General features: G+C 37.1%; 1 protein-coding gene across 1 annotated transcript in view; it reads left to right on the forward strand.

Annotated features, from left to right (window-relative positions):
- Positions 1-14,585, forward strand: part of RORB (RAR related orphan receptor B) — a 196,019-nt gene that overhangs the window by 120,439 nt on the left and 60,995 nt on the right. The window contains exon 2 of the mRNA XM_050761474.1: positions 13,701-13,786. Coding sequence (XP_050617431.1) covers positions 13,701-13,786 — 86 coding nt within the window. The remainder of the gene's footprint in view (positions 1-13,700; positions 13,787-14,585) is intronic.

A 14,585-nucleotide genomic window follows, 5' to 3' on the forward strand; every position in this document is an offset into this window, starting at 1 on the left:
TACTAACGTCTATGTACTTAATCTTCTTTGGGTCTGAATTACAATAAGCAGGGGCTCAAAGGTGAACAGAAATGTTTCTTTCTCCTCTGATTTTGCGTTTAAAAAAACATGAAGTTATCTTCTACGGTAAAATTATATAAAACATAGTGGTCGATTTTTGGGGTTTATGTACACATACACACACACACACAAAATTCACTTTTTAAATGAACTATATGAGCAAATGTGTTTTCGCTTTTTGCAAAGAGAACCAGATATTTCTCTTTCTCCACTTAAATTTTAGTAGAATTAAAATGAGTATCCCAAATGAAAGCTGTAGTTTAAAAAAAAAAAATTCCTACAGTAGAATACCTGGTGTTATGCTTAGTAATTCCTAGTTTTCGGTAATGTTTTCTCGTCTAATATTGCCCTCCAAAAAAACTCTGCCTCTTTAGAAGTAATTCAAATGTCTAAAAAATGGAAAAGAAATGTTTTGTACCAATCCAATTTACATGGTAGCATCAACATGCCTTTGCTACAAATTAATGTATAAGAAACACAGCTAACAAATGGAACAACCATAAGTATCTCCATTCAAATGTTAGTATAGATCACCAAAAGATCATTAGATTGTTCTACTTGTATAAAAAGCAATTTGAAAGACGGAAATTTGGTGAAGTGAAATTTGAAAATTATAATATCGTTTCTCACTACTTTTTGTGGCAATTATACACAGTGATGTTGTGTCTGGGAATAAGGGACAGTCGACATGTTCATACAACTTCACCAGCTTACATAAACACTGAATAAAGCTGTTAGGGATTAGGTGCAGCATGCTGGATCTGATGCGCTCAAATATAAGATATCTCGGGTCCAATAATATTTAGGATTATGCTGGTAATCTCTTTAGAGAAAGTGTGCAGTATCAGCAGAACAGACGCGTCAGTCTTTGAGGGAGCTATTCACTAATTCTACATTTGCTGGGTGACTAAACCTCCACCTCAGTCCCACACTGACACCAGGCCTTTGTGACATTTCGCATAGGGTGAAATTATAAGAGGGAGCTTCTAGAGTAACATTCTAAATTATCATTTTGCTCCTGAAGCAATTTCTGGTATGGCGTGCAAATGAGAATACTTTCCTTTAAATTCTGTATGTCTCCTTTTCAAAAAGACCCCATGGGTAAGGATAAACTAAACTCAAACTTGCCTTTCTCTGACCTCTAAAGTCATTCTTATCTCTAGAGATGAAATAAGAACTAAAATTATCTCTTTAATTCTATAATTTCCTTTTATATCAAGATTCAATTCCGAAGCAATGGAGGCTAAATTGCAAATTTGCTGGAACATAAATTATGTAACAACGTCATTTTCAGTGCAGAAATTGACAATATAGTCGTAGCGTCATCTATGTTCAAAAAAAGTCAAAGCTCTTTTAGATAATCCAAACAATCTCACACACACACACACACACACACACACATGTGCATGCCAGTAAATATCTCACCTATGTTCTATAGTTTGTGTATATAAGTATTTTGGGCATCAGTGGCTAAAGGCACATTAAAAATCAAAAGTGTCTGTAAACGTGAAAAAGGGACAAAAAACACAACAGGCAAATTGGTAAGATGTTATGAACCAGTTAAATAAAGTTACTATTAGATTAGGAAGAGAAATGTTAATAGAGTCCTAACATCCTAATCTTACATGGACATTATCTCAGTGTGGGGTGATAATCCACTCACACACCTCATGAGAAGATATGATGTCACTTTTATTTTACAACGTTTCTTTTTTCTAAAACAAAGGCATTGAAATTGGTTCTGATCACTATATTTTAGAACATAGCCTCCTTCTTTTCTCTGCCGTCCTGTCTCATCTCTTTTTTTAACACACTCAAGAGATTTAGTCTTTCTTTGCCACCGACCAGAAAAAGACATGTTTTGCTTTGCTTATTTTCAAACTCTCTGAACAAGTGCTGAGAACTTCAGGAATGGTCTCTACTGTGTCTATCAATGAATACAATGAGAAACAGCATGTATGCTTTCTACATCAAACTTTAGTTACTTGACTTTTGCTCGTGTGTGTGTGTGTATGTGTGTGTGTATATTGTGGGGGTGGAGGGCCAAAGGTTATTGTCCCAATCTTTGAATTGTCTGACTCCAAGTATCTAATTTAATGGCTTTATGTTTATAGTTAGCAAGCATGCATTAAATCCTTGGTCTTTTCAAGTATTCTGGAAAACAATGCAGTATAGGAATTACATCTCAGAATACAGTGAATACTTGGTCGAACTATATGAAATTGGCAATATTAACCATTTTTTGCACAAAAAGGTGGCAATTTCATATGATTCAACTTGATATATGGTTAGTGACTACAGATTAAGGCATGATTGATAATTCTGGAAGCATTCTGCTATTGGTTACTTTTCATTTAACCCCGTTAACTAAGTCTCCAAAATAAACATGTCATCTGGAATTTTGTTCTTGTTATTAGATTTTCCTTTTTCACTTTTTAACCACCAACTTTAAGATTGCCCTTTCCCATCAGTATTTACTACTTGAAACTTGCTCAATTTCCAAGACCTGGCTCAAAAGCCACCTCAGCACCAAAGCTTCCCAGCTTCCCCCAGGTCATATTAACATCGTCTTCTTCCAGGTTTATTTAGCAGTCATCTGTCTGCCCTGCATTCTGGTGACATAAACGTGTGTGGCTGTAGAATTATAGTATTAATTGTGAAGATAGAAACTTGGTTTTGCACATAACTGTGGTCTAAAATAAACAGATGTTGGCTGAGTTGTTTTTGTTCTCTTGGGGTTTTTTTGTTTGTTTTTGTTTTTGAGACGGAGTCTCACTCTGTCGCCCAGGCTGGAGTGCTGTGGCGTGATCTCAGCTCACTGCAACCTCTGGCTCCCAGGTTCAAGTGATTCTCCTGCCTCAGCCTCCTGAGTAGCTGGGATTATAGGCACACACCACCATGCCAGGCTAATTTTTGTATTTTTAGTAGAGACGGGGTTTCACCATGTTGGTCAGACTGGTTTCAAACTCCTGACCTCGTTATCTGCCCACCTCAGCCTCCCAAAGTGCTGGGATTACAGGAGTTGATTATTATTAGCATGAAGGGCTGTTGAATTTTGTCAAAGACCTTTTCTGCATCTATTGAGATAATCATGTGGTTTTTGTCTTTGGTTCTGTTTATATGCTGGATTATGTTTATTGATTTGCGTATGTTGAACCAGCCTTGCATCCCAGGGATGAAACCCACTTGATCATGGTGGATAAGCTTTTTGATGTGCTGCTGGATTTGGTTTGCCAGTATTTTATTGAGGATTTTTGCATCGATGTTCATCGGGATATTGGTCTAAAATTCTCTTTTTTTGTTGTTGTGTCTCTGCTTTGGTATCAGGATGATGGTATCTAGATGATCAGGCTTTGGTATCAGGATGAAGTTGGCCTCATAAAATGAGTTAGGGAGGATTCCCTCTTTTTCTATTGATTGGAATAGTTTCAGAAGGAATGGTACCGGCTCCTCTTTGTACCTCTGGTAGAATTCAGCTGTGAATCCGTTTGGTCCTCGACTTTTTTTGGTTAGTAGGCTATTAATTATGGCCTCAATTTCAGAGCCTGCTATTGGTCTATTCAGGGATTCAACTTCTTCCTGGTTTAGTCTTGGGAGGGTGTATGTGTCCAGGAATTTATCCATTTCTTCTAGATTTTTTACTTTATTTGTGTAGAACTGTTTATAGTATTCTCTGATGGTAGTTTGTATTTCTGTGGAATCGGTGGTGATATCCTCTTTATCATTTTTTATTGCATCTATTTTATTCTTCTCTCTTTTCTTCTTTATTAGTCTTGCTAGCAGTCTATCAATTTTGTCGATCTTTTCAAAAAACCAGCTCCTGGATTCATTGATTTTTTGAAGGGTATTTTTGTGTCTCTATCTCCTTCAGTTCTGCTCTGATCTTAGTTATTTCTTGCCTTCTGCTAGCTTTTGAATGTGTTTGCTCTTGCTTCTCTAGTTCTTTTAATTGTGATGTTAGGGTGTCAATTTTAGATCTTTCCTGCTTTCTCTTGTGGGCATTTAGTGCTATAAATTTCCCTCTACACACTGCTTTAAAAGTGTCCCAGAGATTCTGGTATGTTGTGTCTTTGTTCTCATTGGTTTCAAAGAACATCTTTATTTCTGCCTTCATTTTGTTAGGTACCCAGTAGTCATTCAGGAGCAGGTTGTTCAGTTTCTATGTAGTTGAGCGGTAAGAGTTGATTGTTCTTAACGTACTCCTTACTTGTCTTTGCTGGACCATCTCAGATGCTCCTCACTACCTCCAGCAAAAGAAGCACCTCTGTGCAATTCACTTTTTTGAAAAATTAATAGACATTTTTAGCACCACTTTAGATTTACAAAATAATTGAGCAGATAGTACATAGAGTTCTATGCACTCACTAACCCCCAGACACAATTTCCTCTATTGTTATTTTGCATAAATATGGTATACTTGTTACAATTATAAACCAATACTGATACATTATTATTAACCATTTATTCTTCATGTTGTACTGTTCTATAGGCTTTGACAAATCTGTAATGACATGTACCTGTCATTACGGTACTGTACAGAATAGTTTCACTTCCCTAACAATTCCCTGCCCTTTGCCTTCATCCTCTTCCCCCACTCCAAACCCATGGCAACCAGTGATTTTTTAAATTATCTTTGTAGTTTTGCCGCTTGAAAAATATTATGTAGTTGGAATCAAACTGTCTTCTTTCACTCAGTGATATCCATTTAAGTTTCCAACATATATTTTTCTTGGCTTAATAGCTCTTTTTATATTGCCGAATAATGTTACAATGCACAAATGTACCACAGTTGGTTTGTCTGTTCACCTGGTGAAGGACATCTTAGTTGTTTCCAGTTTGGGGTAATTATGAAGGAAGTTGCCATAAGTATTTGTGTGCAGGTTGTCATGTGGACGTAAGTTTTCAGTTCAGTGGTAAATACCTAGGCACACAATTGCTGGGTGATTTGGTAAGACTATGTGTAGCTTTGTAAGAAACTGTCAAACTGCATTCCAAAGTGGGTATACCATTTTGCATTCCTATCAGCAACAAGCAAGCATCCCATTTGCCCTGCGTCCTCTCCAGCATTTGGTATTATCGGTTTTTTAATAGGTTTATAGTGGCACCTCATTGCTTTTAATTTGCAATTCCTTAATGACTTATGATATTCAGCATCTTTTCATATGCTTATTTTCCATTCATAAATCTTCTTTTGTGAGGTGTCTATTCAGATATTTTACCCACTTTTTGAATTTTAAGAGCGCTTTGTATATTTTGGATTCAAGTACTTTATTACATACATGTTTCACAATATTTTTTCTCAGTCCTGACGTCTCTCCATTCTCTTAATGCAATTTGATTTTCAACATAGAAAAGCTGTATTTTTTTTTCATTTTCTGAAGCGAAATTTTTTGCTCTTTTTGAATTATTCTCCAAGGAATAAACTCTGCCTGATCATTCTAAATTATCTCTGAGACCTGGTTTTGTGGTATGCCATATCCCTGTCCTTCAGTGAAGGTGATGCTGTGTAATCACAAGCTTCCTGTTGAAGGTTTTAACTAAAAGTAGTCTAGAGAAAGGGGTTTAGAAAAAAAAATAAGGAACTAAAGAGAGACGAGTTTTATTTACTGAAGCAAATAATTCTGTTTCTTCTTTTCATAACTGGATAAAATGAGCTATCAAGTAGAGTACATGTCTTCATATAGAAAGCAAGAGATAGATAAAGTTCTCTTCACAGAGAGGAGAGGTTTGGGAACAGAGATCCTGAGGGGTAAATTATAGAATGTATTGCTTTCCTCTTTTTTAGAACCTCTCAAATGTTATCGTGTATATGAATCACAGAGATGCTGTTACAACCCAGATTCCTTTTTTTTTTCTTTGAGACAGAGTCTTGGTCTGTCATCCAGGCCAGAGTGCAGTGGCATGATCTCAGCTCACTGCAACCTCCACCTCCCAGGTTCGAGTGATTCTCCTGCCTCAGCCTCCCGAGTAACTGGGACTACAGGCGCACACCACCACACCCAGCTAATTTTTGTATTTTAGTAGAGACACAGTTTCACCATATCGGCCAGGATGGTCTCCATCTCTTGACCCGGTAATCCACCCACCTGAGCCTCCCAATGTGCTGGGATTACAGGCATGAGCCACTGCGCCCAGCCACAACCCAGATTCTTATAGGCCCAGGGTAGGAGCAAAACGCTGCGTTTCTATCAGGCACCCAGGGAAGGCCAATGCTACTGGTCAGGGACCACACTTTGAGTCAGCAAGTCTCAGGACAGCACACGACAGATGAGAGGAATGCCATGAATATCCATCATGACCACTGAACTCCGTGTTAACTAATCTGCCTCAATGAGACAGGACAACTTTTCAAATGTTGCATTTCCAGAACTACCGTGAATCGCTAAAATGAGTTCATTGCTTGGTTTCAAAAAACTGCTTGATCTCCCTTACCTTTATCAAAAGAAGTAGACTTTGTACCATTCAATTTTCAAAATAGAAAGACTGTATGTTTTTTAACTTTCTCAAGAGAGCCTTTGTCAGTACCGAGTATCCAAGGAGTGAGCTAGTTGCCACAACCACAAGAGTGAGTGTACAGAAGAGGGAGGTGTCATTACCAAGCATTGCTAGAATGTGGAGAAAATGTGGGTGCAGGTAACAATCATTAAATCTGCAAAGGAAGCCTGGTACACTGGGTGCTAATTACAGTAACGCAAGATATTTCAGGAGTATGCTGTGTTCTCTTCTCTTTTTTCTGCCTCGTCAATTAGTGACCAGAGTTTTCTCTTTTTTTTTTAAATTTTATTCTAACCTTTCACTTATCCTACTGCCTTTATAATCCAAAGGAAATGGCTAAAAGGCAAAAGCAGAAACCACTTTTCCAGAATCTAGGAAAATTTAAAATGCCATCAGTTCTTACATTTGCTAAAACTGTGGCTACCTGGACATCACAGAACAGTGCTTCTCAAACTCGAATGCTAGCCTCGGGATCTCATTCTAAAGCAAATTCTGATTCAGCTGGTCTTGAGTGAGTCATGGTAGTCTGCAATTTTACCATGATCCCTGGCAATGCCAATGCCACAAGTCTGTGGACCACACCTTGAGTGATCATGGAAGATATTCACTCAACCTGAATAACGTCAGGTTCCACGCACAAGTTATCCCAGTATAATTAAAATGTTGACAGGACAAGAGGAATTTAATGGGAATTAATTCCTAAAGTATGAGTTTAAAGCCACTGCAACTTATAAAGTGATTTACTTTGTTTACAAGGGGAATATTTAACTTATCAGTATTTTCTCTTAATGATTATACTAATTGTTGTCGTTATTTGTTGGTCTCGTGTTCTATTGTTTCAGTCCTCTGGGGAGTGAGCGAACAACCTTTCAGGGGTAAATGTTCACGTGTAAAAGATAAATCAGCCTCTATTGTGATAATCCTACACATGATGCCTTTGAAAATGATCTTCTTTTGTCATTATCATACGGTAGTAATTTTTTTCTTAATCTAGCTTTCAATGATAAATGGTATAGGGAATTAAAGTAATATAAAGCTAATATAAAACCAAATATATCTTTAAGTTATTTAGGAGCTATCAGCCATTGGAACAGAAAATTCACACAGCCCACCACCCAGAGTATTACAGAGAAGACCCCAGGTGCTAATAGACGTGAGAGTGTTATAGTAGAAATTAGAGTGCACTGAATTTCATGCACTGTATTGCATATTTAGGCAGGAAGCTGATGTTGAGATGCGCTCTGCACTGATGAGATACACGTGGGCACAATCCAACGACAGGAATCTTTTAGAATCACCACCTTCTAGCATGGTATACAGGCCAAAGTTCAAGACTTTTATATTTGTCCTCTGAGGATCTTATTTTTCCAAGTTCCTATCGCATCCCAACTTTGGGGCTACTGTCTGATGAATCACAGTTACAGTGGAACTGGTTCCTAGGGATGCCTGCTGCATCACAGACCTTTGGGTTTGTTATTAGGTGACATCAGAATATTTTGTACCTAATAGAGATACTTATCAGTCTGCCAGTGAGAGAGGGAAAGAGTACAAACAGAGATTTTAACTTGGATTTGTCGCAGATGGTAGATGAGATACAATTTGGGTAGATGAGATACAACTTGGGCTACTGAGACCATCTGCAAAAGGATTTTTAACCAAAATAGTCATCTTTATTGGAAATTTCTACATGTGTAAATTGTGCTTTACTCAGACATTAAGAGATTTAATTGCACTGCCCACTTTTAGCATAACTGTAAAAGTATGGGAAACAGAAGCTGACAGGTGAATCCAATGTTCAGGAATGTAGTCTGTGTCGAGGAATACAGTGTCCGGTGTCCAGGAATCATAGCTGGGTCAGATGTCCTTAAGGCAAAAAAAACAAAAAAAGAGAGGGAGAGCGAGAGCAGAAAACAAAGATGCTACAAGTATAGCCCCAAACCAAAAGTGAGAAAACATAGAGAGAAATACTGTTGACTCTTTAAAATGTTCAGATCTGGCCTGTCCCTGAGTTTTTCCACCTTCACAGGTGATTTATATGGTAGAGAAAATTTCTAGCTAATAACTTAACTCATTTAATTCCCAATGGGAGCCTTCTCATGTACAAGAATCACTTGGGGGCCTTTTCCAAAATATATATCTCCCACAATCTCTGGTTCATTCTCTTTACCCCAAATATGAAAAATCAGATCCAGCATGGTGGCTCATGCCTGTAAGTTCAGCCCTTTGGGAGGTCAAGGCAAGTGGATCACTTGGGGCCAGAAGTTAGAGACCAGCCTGGACAACATAGCAAGAGTCTATCCTTACGAAAAAATGTAAAAATTAGCCAGGCATGGTGGTGCACACCTCTAGTCCCAGATACTCAGGAGGCTAAGATGGGAGGATCCCCTGAGTCTGGGGATTTGAGGCTGCAGTGAGCTACAATCACACTGCACTCCAGCCTAGATGACAAGGTGAGACCCTGACTCAAAAAAAATTAATATTGCCTCTTGCCTCTTTTATAAGAAGGAGTAAATCAAATCTTGTGGTTATACTGAAATAAATAAAACATTTAGAACTACTTTAAGGAGTTATAAAAATTCTCCTTTAGACACAGTAGAAAGCAAAGTATGATCTTGTCTCTGTCTTCAATTGATTTAAAATGCCCAGAATATAGGAATGGGCAAGTTGAATTGTAAGAGTTGGAATGGTGAGAATTGGGAGCCATAAGAACAAACACAGTAAAAATGTTTCCTCCAAGCAGAAAGTACGTGAAAAGTCTATTATTATTACCATTCTTAATGGATGCTTTTAAGAGTTAAGGTATTTTGTTTCATCAAAGTGATACATATTCTAGTTAACTAATTAGCTGGATTAGTTTATATAATCAACACCTGCTGTTACTAGCAGAGGTTCTGAGGGGGCAGAACTAAAAATATGTGTGTTTTGATACGCAGAAAGAAGTGAAAACATGGTAGATTTGTGCGAAGTTGTGGCAAGGAACTCTAAACAAAGAAGGAGTTTTCAGGGGGAACTCGGGGGAGAGAAGTGCCATCTTCAGAGGGGGAAAGAAATTTGGTTTATTCCATAGTTGTTGAATAGGCTCTGCCTGCCAGATCGCTAGATAGTAAACTAATTGTACTTCATCAATTGTTCTAATATAAAATAAAGCAGCAAATTATTTTAAATTTTTCATGACACTCTTTGACACTGTCAGAATATTGTTTCAAAAAAGATAAAACTATATAGCATTGATTTTATAAACAAAAATATTAGTTAATACATAACATTTTAACCATAGCCTCCACAAAGGATTACCAATAGAAAAATGTAAGTGAAATGAATACGTAAGAAATTGAAAAATATGAAAAATGAATAAACTTCACTAGAGCCATGTCTCAGGGCATTTCATTTCCTCTAAGTTTGTCTCTTGGGGAATACTATTGTTGAATAAATCCATGAGTCAAGCAAAAGTACAAAAGTCAAACTCTTTCCTCAGTTTCCTTCTATTACCTTCATTGTAACAGCTGGTGAAGTCCAAACAACCGAATCCTCCCAAGATATTCAGTTGGAAACCACAGTCAATAGCATGTCACTAGGTCTGTATTAACCGCAAGACAATTCCACCAGAGGCTATGCCTGTTATAATGGCAAGATATTTAGAAATGGCAGGCATTGAAGCACTAATGGGATTGGTTGTTCTAATCAGTTTGTGAAATGCTGTCTGGAAGATGTGCTTTATAAAATACATAGTATAGGCCAGGTGTAGTGACTCACACCTGTAACCCCAGCACTTTGGGAAGCTGAGGCAGGCAGATCACAAGGTCAGGAGAGCGAGACCATCCTGGCCAACATGGTGAAACCCCATCTCTACAAAAAATACAAAAATTAGTTGGGGGTGGTGGCGCACACCCGTAGTCCCAGCTACTGGGGAGGCTGAGGCAGGAGAATCTCTTGAACCAGGGAGGTGGAGGTTGCAGTGAGCTGAGATTGCGCCACTCCACTCCAGCCTGGCAACAGAGCAAGACTCTGTCTCAAAAAAAAAACAAACAAATAGTATAAACTATAAAACTGTAGCTCAGAAGCACTTTATTTCCTTACAAGAGAGAAAAGAATTAGTACTTTAAATGACTTTAATCTACCTTTACCTATCATAAACCTCAGATGATTTATTCTATTGCAATAAGTTAAAATGGTCACAGATTTCCAAACAGATAACCCCTTTCCACACACAGCTGTACACATATGCCATTTTGAGTGACTTACTTCTCTTTAAAAATGCTGTTAAGATGTTTATAGTTCTTCAGGATTACATGTTGAGCCAGGATTATAAATATGTATAAATATGCAGATGCTCTATCGAATGTTCCTTATCTCATTTGTATTTCCAAAGTTGTGTAAGATAACCTCTGTGGCTTTCAAAAACATCTTGTCACACCCCAGGGGGCAAATTATCTCTATTTTCATTTCCTTTAAAGTTAGATCATTTTATAATTAAAAACTTATTGAAGCAGATTCTCCCCACGTGTAAGCTACTCCCTGGGGAGTAATTTATGCAAAGAGAACCTTTGACTTAATATTATATAAGCCAAAAACCATACGATGGATACCTGAGGTTTTCAGTCAATTTTATAATCGCTATAAACAATCCAACATTTGAAAAGTTATTGCTAAAAAAAAAACCTGTAGTACAAATGACTTGCAGTGTCATTCATTAGATTATTTTTAAATGAAAAGATCTTTGATAAAGGAATAATAATGTGGCTTGTCATATTTTGTGTCCAAAAGTTTTAGAAAACCAGTTAACAAGGATGATTGATGTGATGATGATGATGATAATGAAGACTAACATTTCCTAGCTCCTTAACCATTTTACAAGGTGCTTCACGTAAAATATCTATCTGATCCTCCCAAATCTATGAAGTTTGTCAGTTATGCTTTACAAACCAGAAAACATAAGATCAGATATTTTATCTTGGCCATGGCTCCAATCATTAGCAGACTAAGGACTGGAGTCTGGAAGGACAGAATAGAATAACATCAAATCTCATAGTTTTCTCCTATCACAAAATCTTGAAAACAAATACTAGCTCACGTAATCTAAAAGCTAAAATAAAAAGAAATGAAAAGAAACGTATACTTAGTCTCATAAGTATTTTAGGTGACTTTGTCTCTTCTGATGCTGTTTGTCTTTAGCTCTTTAGCTGGAGCTATTGGAGAAATACAGGAATTTAAAACTGTAATCTTATTTTGTCTGTGTGGAAGTCAGAGAATGGTTACTGAATGAAGTATCAGGATATTTAGCTAATTTCTGGTTGTCAATTCCCAGTTCAACTCAAAAGCAGACTATAACCTGGATCCTCAATTTTTTCACACGAAAAATAGGCACATAACACTGAGGTATTTTTGCTTACAAAGATGATTTGAAATTTCTGTGAAATATTTACTTTTTAAAAAATGTAATATACTACCCTAAAGCTAAGTATTGTCTTTTTAAAAAATGTAAAATAATAAGAAAAAGAGGGCAATGTCTTGCATTTATTTGTTTTGTATATTCAAGAGTGAGAAACTGTAGAAAAGCATCCAAGTGGCAGATTGATATACAAAGCATTTTGAAGTATATTTTGCATAATTATTTTAAATTGGAAGAGGAAATAGCAGATCTTCTAGTGTGTGTAATTTTAACAACTCTTAGAATACTATCAGACATAGGAATCACTACATTCTAAATAAATTTTATCTCATGGATTCATCCATAACCTGTGTGCTGATTATTTAAAATCATCTTACCAAGAGGTTCTATATACAGGACATTACACCAAATTGCACACATAGAAAATAGAAATCCCATGCCCCACCGTATTCCGCCAAAGTAATTGCCTTACGAACAACCCCATTTCTGTCAAACCTACTACTTTATCTCAGCCTCTTGGCTAGGAAGCTAGGAGTCACCTTTGACTCTCCATTTCCACGTCTGTTCCCTTTTTTAATCATATAATCTAGCTTTTGCCTTTGAACCATCTTTCTATTTATGTCTTCCTCTCCATTTATCCTGCCACTGATGTAATAAGCCATGTTTTTATCTCCTAACACACAAGTTAGAAGTAATTTTTAGTTGGTCTTCCGCTTGTTTATGGGTAGCCTGCCAAACTCACCTTTCTAAGGTGAGTTACTTTCATCATTTCTTTACCCTGTTCACTTCGTTGATTCCTTATGGCCAGTGAGATCAGGTGAAAATCCCGCTGCCTAACCCCAGGAACTCCATAATCTGGTATCATCCCTCTAGCCAATCATCTGACCTAAATTTGCATTATAGCCAAGTTATTGTCTCAATGATCACAATCCACAATCATCCCAGGCCTCCAATCTTTTTAATTTCCCTTCTGCCTACAGAAATGCCCTTTGCCTTTCCCTTCAGCCTAACTAAATCCTTCAGAATCAACAAAAATCTTCAGAATCAACAAAAATGCCTTCATCTCCAATGAAACGATTTCAGTTTGTATTGAATTAATATTTAGTACCCTCATAATTCATCCTGATTTCTCCTTGTATTAATTTTATTTTATTAATTAGATTATTTGTATAATTAGCATATCTTATCCTCCATCAACAGCCTTTATTATCTTAGAGAACATATACAGCATGCTCAATAAATATTGGACTGATTTATTATTGGCATTTTTGTAAGTAAATATCCAGCCACACAATGTATAAAGCTACCATGCACTTCCCCATCCCATAGTTTTGCTTTATTTATGTATTTATTTTAAATATCACTGAGATAAGGCTATGTGAAAGCTCTCAGTAACTTAATGATTCAAGTGCAAAATAAGAAAAGAAAAGCCATGGGTTCAAAGGCTTTTTGAGTCCCACTATTTTTAAGGCCAAGTTCACAAAGGAGAAAACAGTGAATGCAAGACTTTGGAAAACTGGTTCTGGTTATATTTTTTTAGTTTGAGAAAAACAAAGCAAACAATGGCGGAGAAATGTGCTTTGACTTAGAAGAAGTTTAGGACAGCCATGCAAATACTAGTGGATGACTCCCATACCACCGCCCACACCAAGTATTTTCAAATACAAACATCAAGGCAGAGATAGATGGGGAGATAGGAAGAGTGAAAGGAGAAAGAAACTTTTGTATGCTCAAAATGTGTATTTTCTCCTTTCAGCACAAATTGAAGTGATACCATGCAAAATTTGTGGCGATAAGTCCTCTGGGATCCACTACGGAGTCATCACATGTGAAGGCTGCAAGGTATGGGACTTTCAGACCGCACGGTTCTGTATTTGCCTCAGGCATCTGTGTACCTCACAAGACGAGGTGACACCTTTTTCAGGAAGGCTTGCTAAAGGATCCTTCTGCCTGCTGCTGACATTCAGGAATTCTCGTGTGGTGGGTGGGAGGGTTGATTTTCTGTTCTTTCGCCTTTTACCTTTTTGTTATTGTATAACTGGTCAGCAGCTCTTTAAAAATGGATTCGTATTTAAAACCTTGAATTATTCACATTTACAGAGATATAAATACTGACTCTTGCTGTTTTAGCAGTATTGTCTCCAGTAAATTCCAAGGCACTTATTACTATATGAAAAAACTAAAGGTTAAAATAAAGATTATAAACTAATAAGTACATATTTATCTGCTTGAGAAAGAGGAAGTGAAGGTAACAGCTACAATATGCATATGGCCATCCTTTATTCTCACATTACAGGAAAAAAAAAAAAAAGAAAGAAAGAAAGAAAAGAAAACTGGAAGCATGGTATGTTATAAGCCAGCAAGATTATCTCTAAATCAACTAAAATTCACCTACCCACACCCACCCCTTCATTTTCCAATGAGGTCCTGAGGTATAAACAAGATTATGTCATCTGATCAACATCATTGATTCAGGCAGTGAAGAACAGAGCATGGCCAAAAACACAGGGTTTTTCAGTCTCAATCCAGCGTTCCACTTCCAGACAGATTCCACCCACCCTTCCCGTGGCAAACTAATTCCTGTAAGCAAGTTGCTCTCTTAAATAAAGAGCTGGAGGAATAGCAGTAAACGTAGACTGAA

The sequence above is a fragment of the Macaca thibetana genome, chromosome 15, assembly GCF_024542745.1.
Source record: "Macaca thibetana thibetana isolate TM-01 chromosome 15, ASM2454274v1, whole genome shotgun sequence".
NCBI lineage: Eukaryota > Metazoa > Chordata > Mammalia > Primates > Cercopithecidae > Macaca > Macaca thibetana.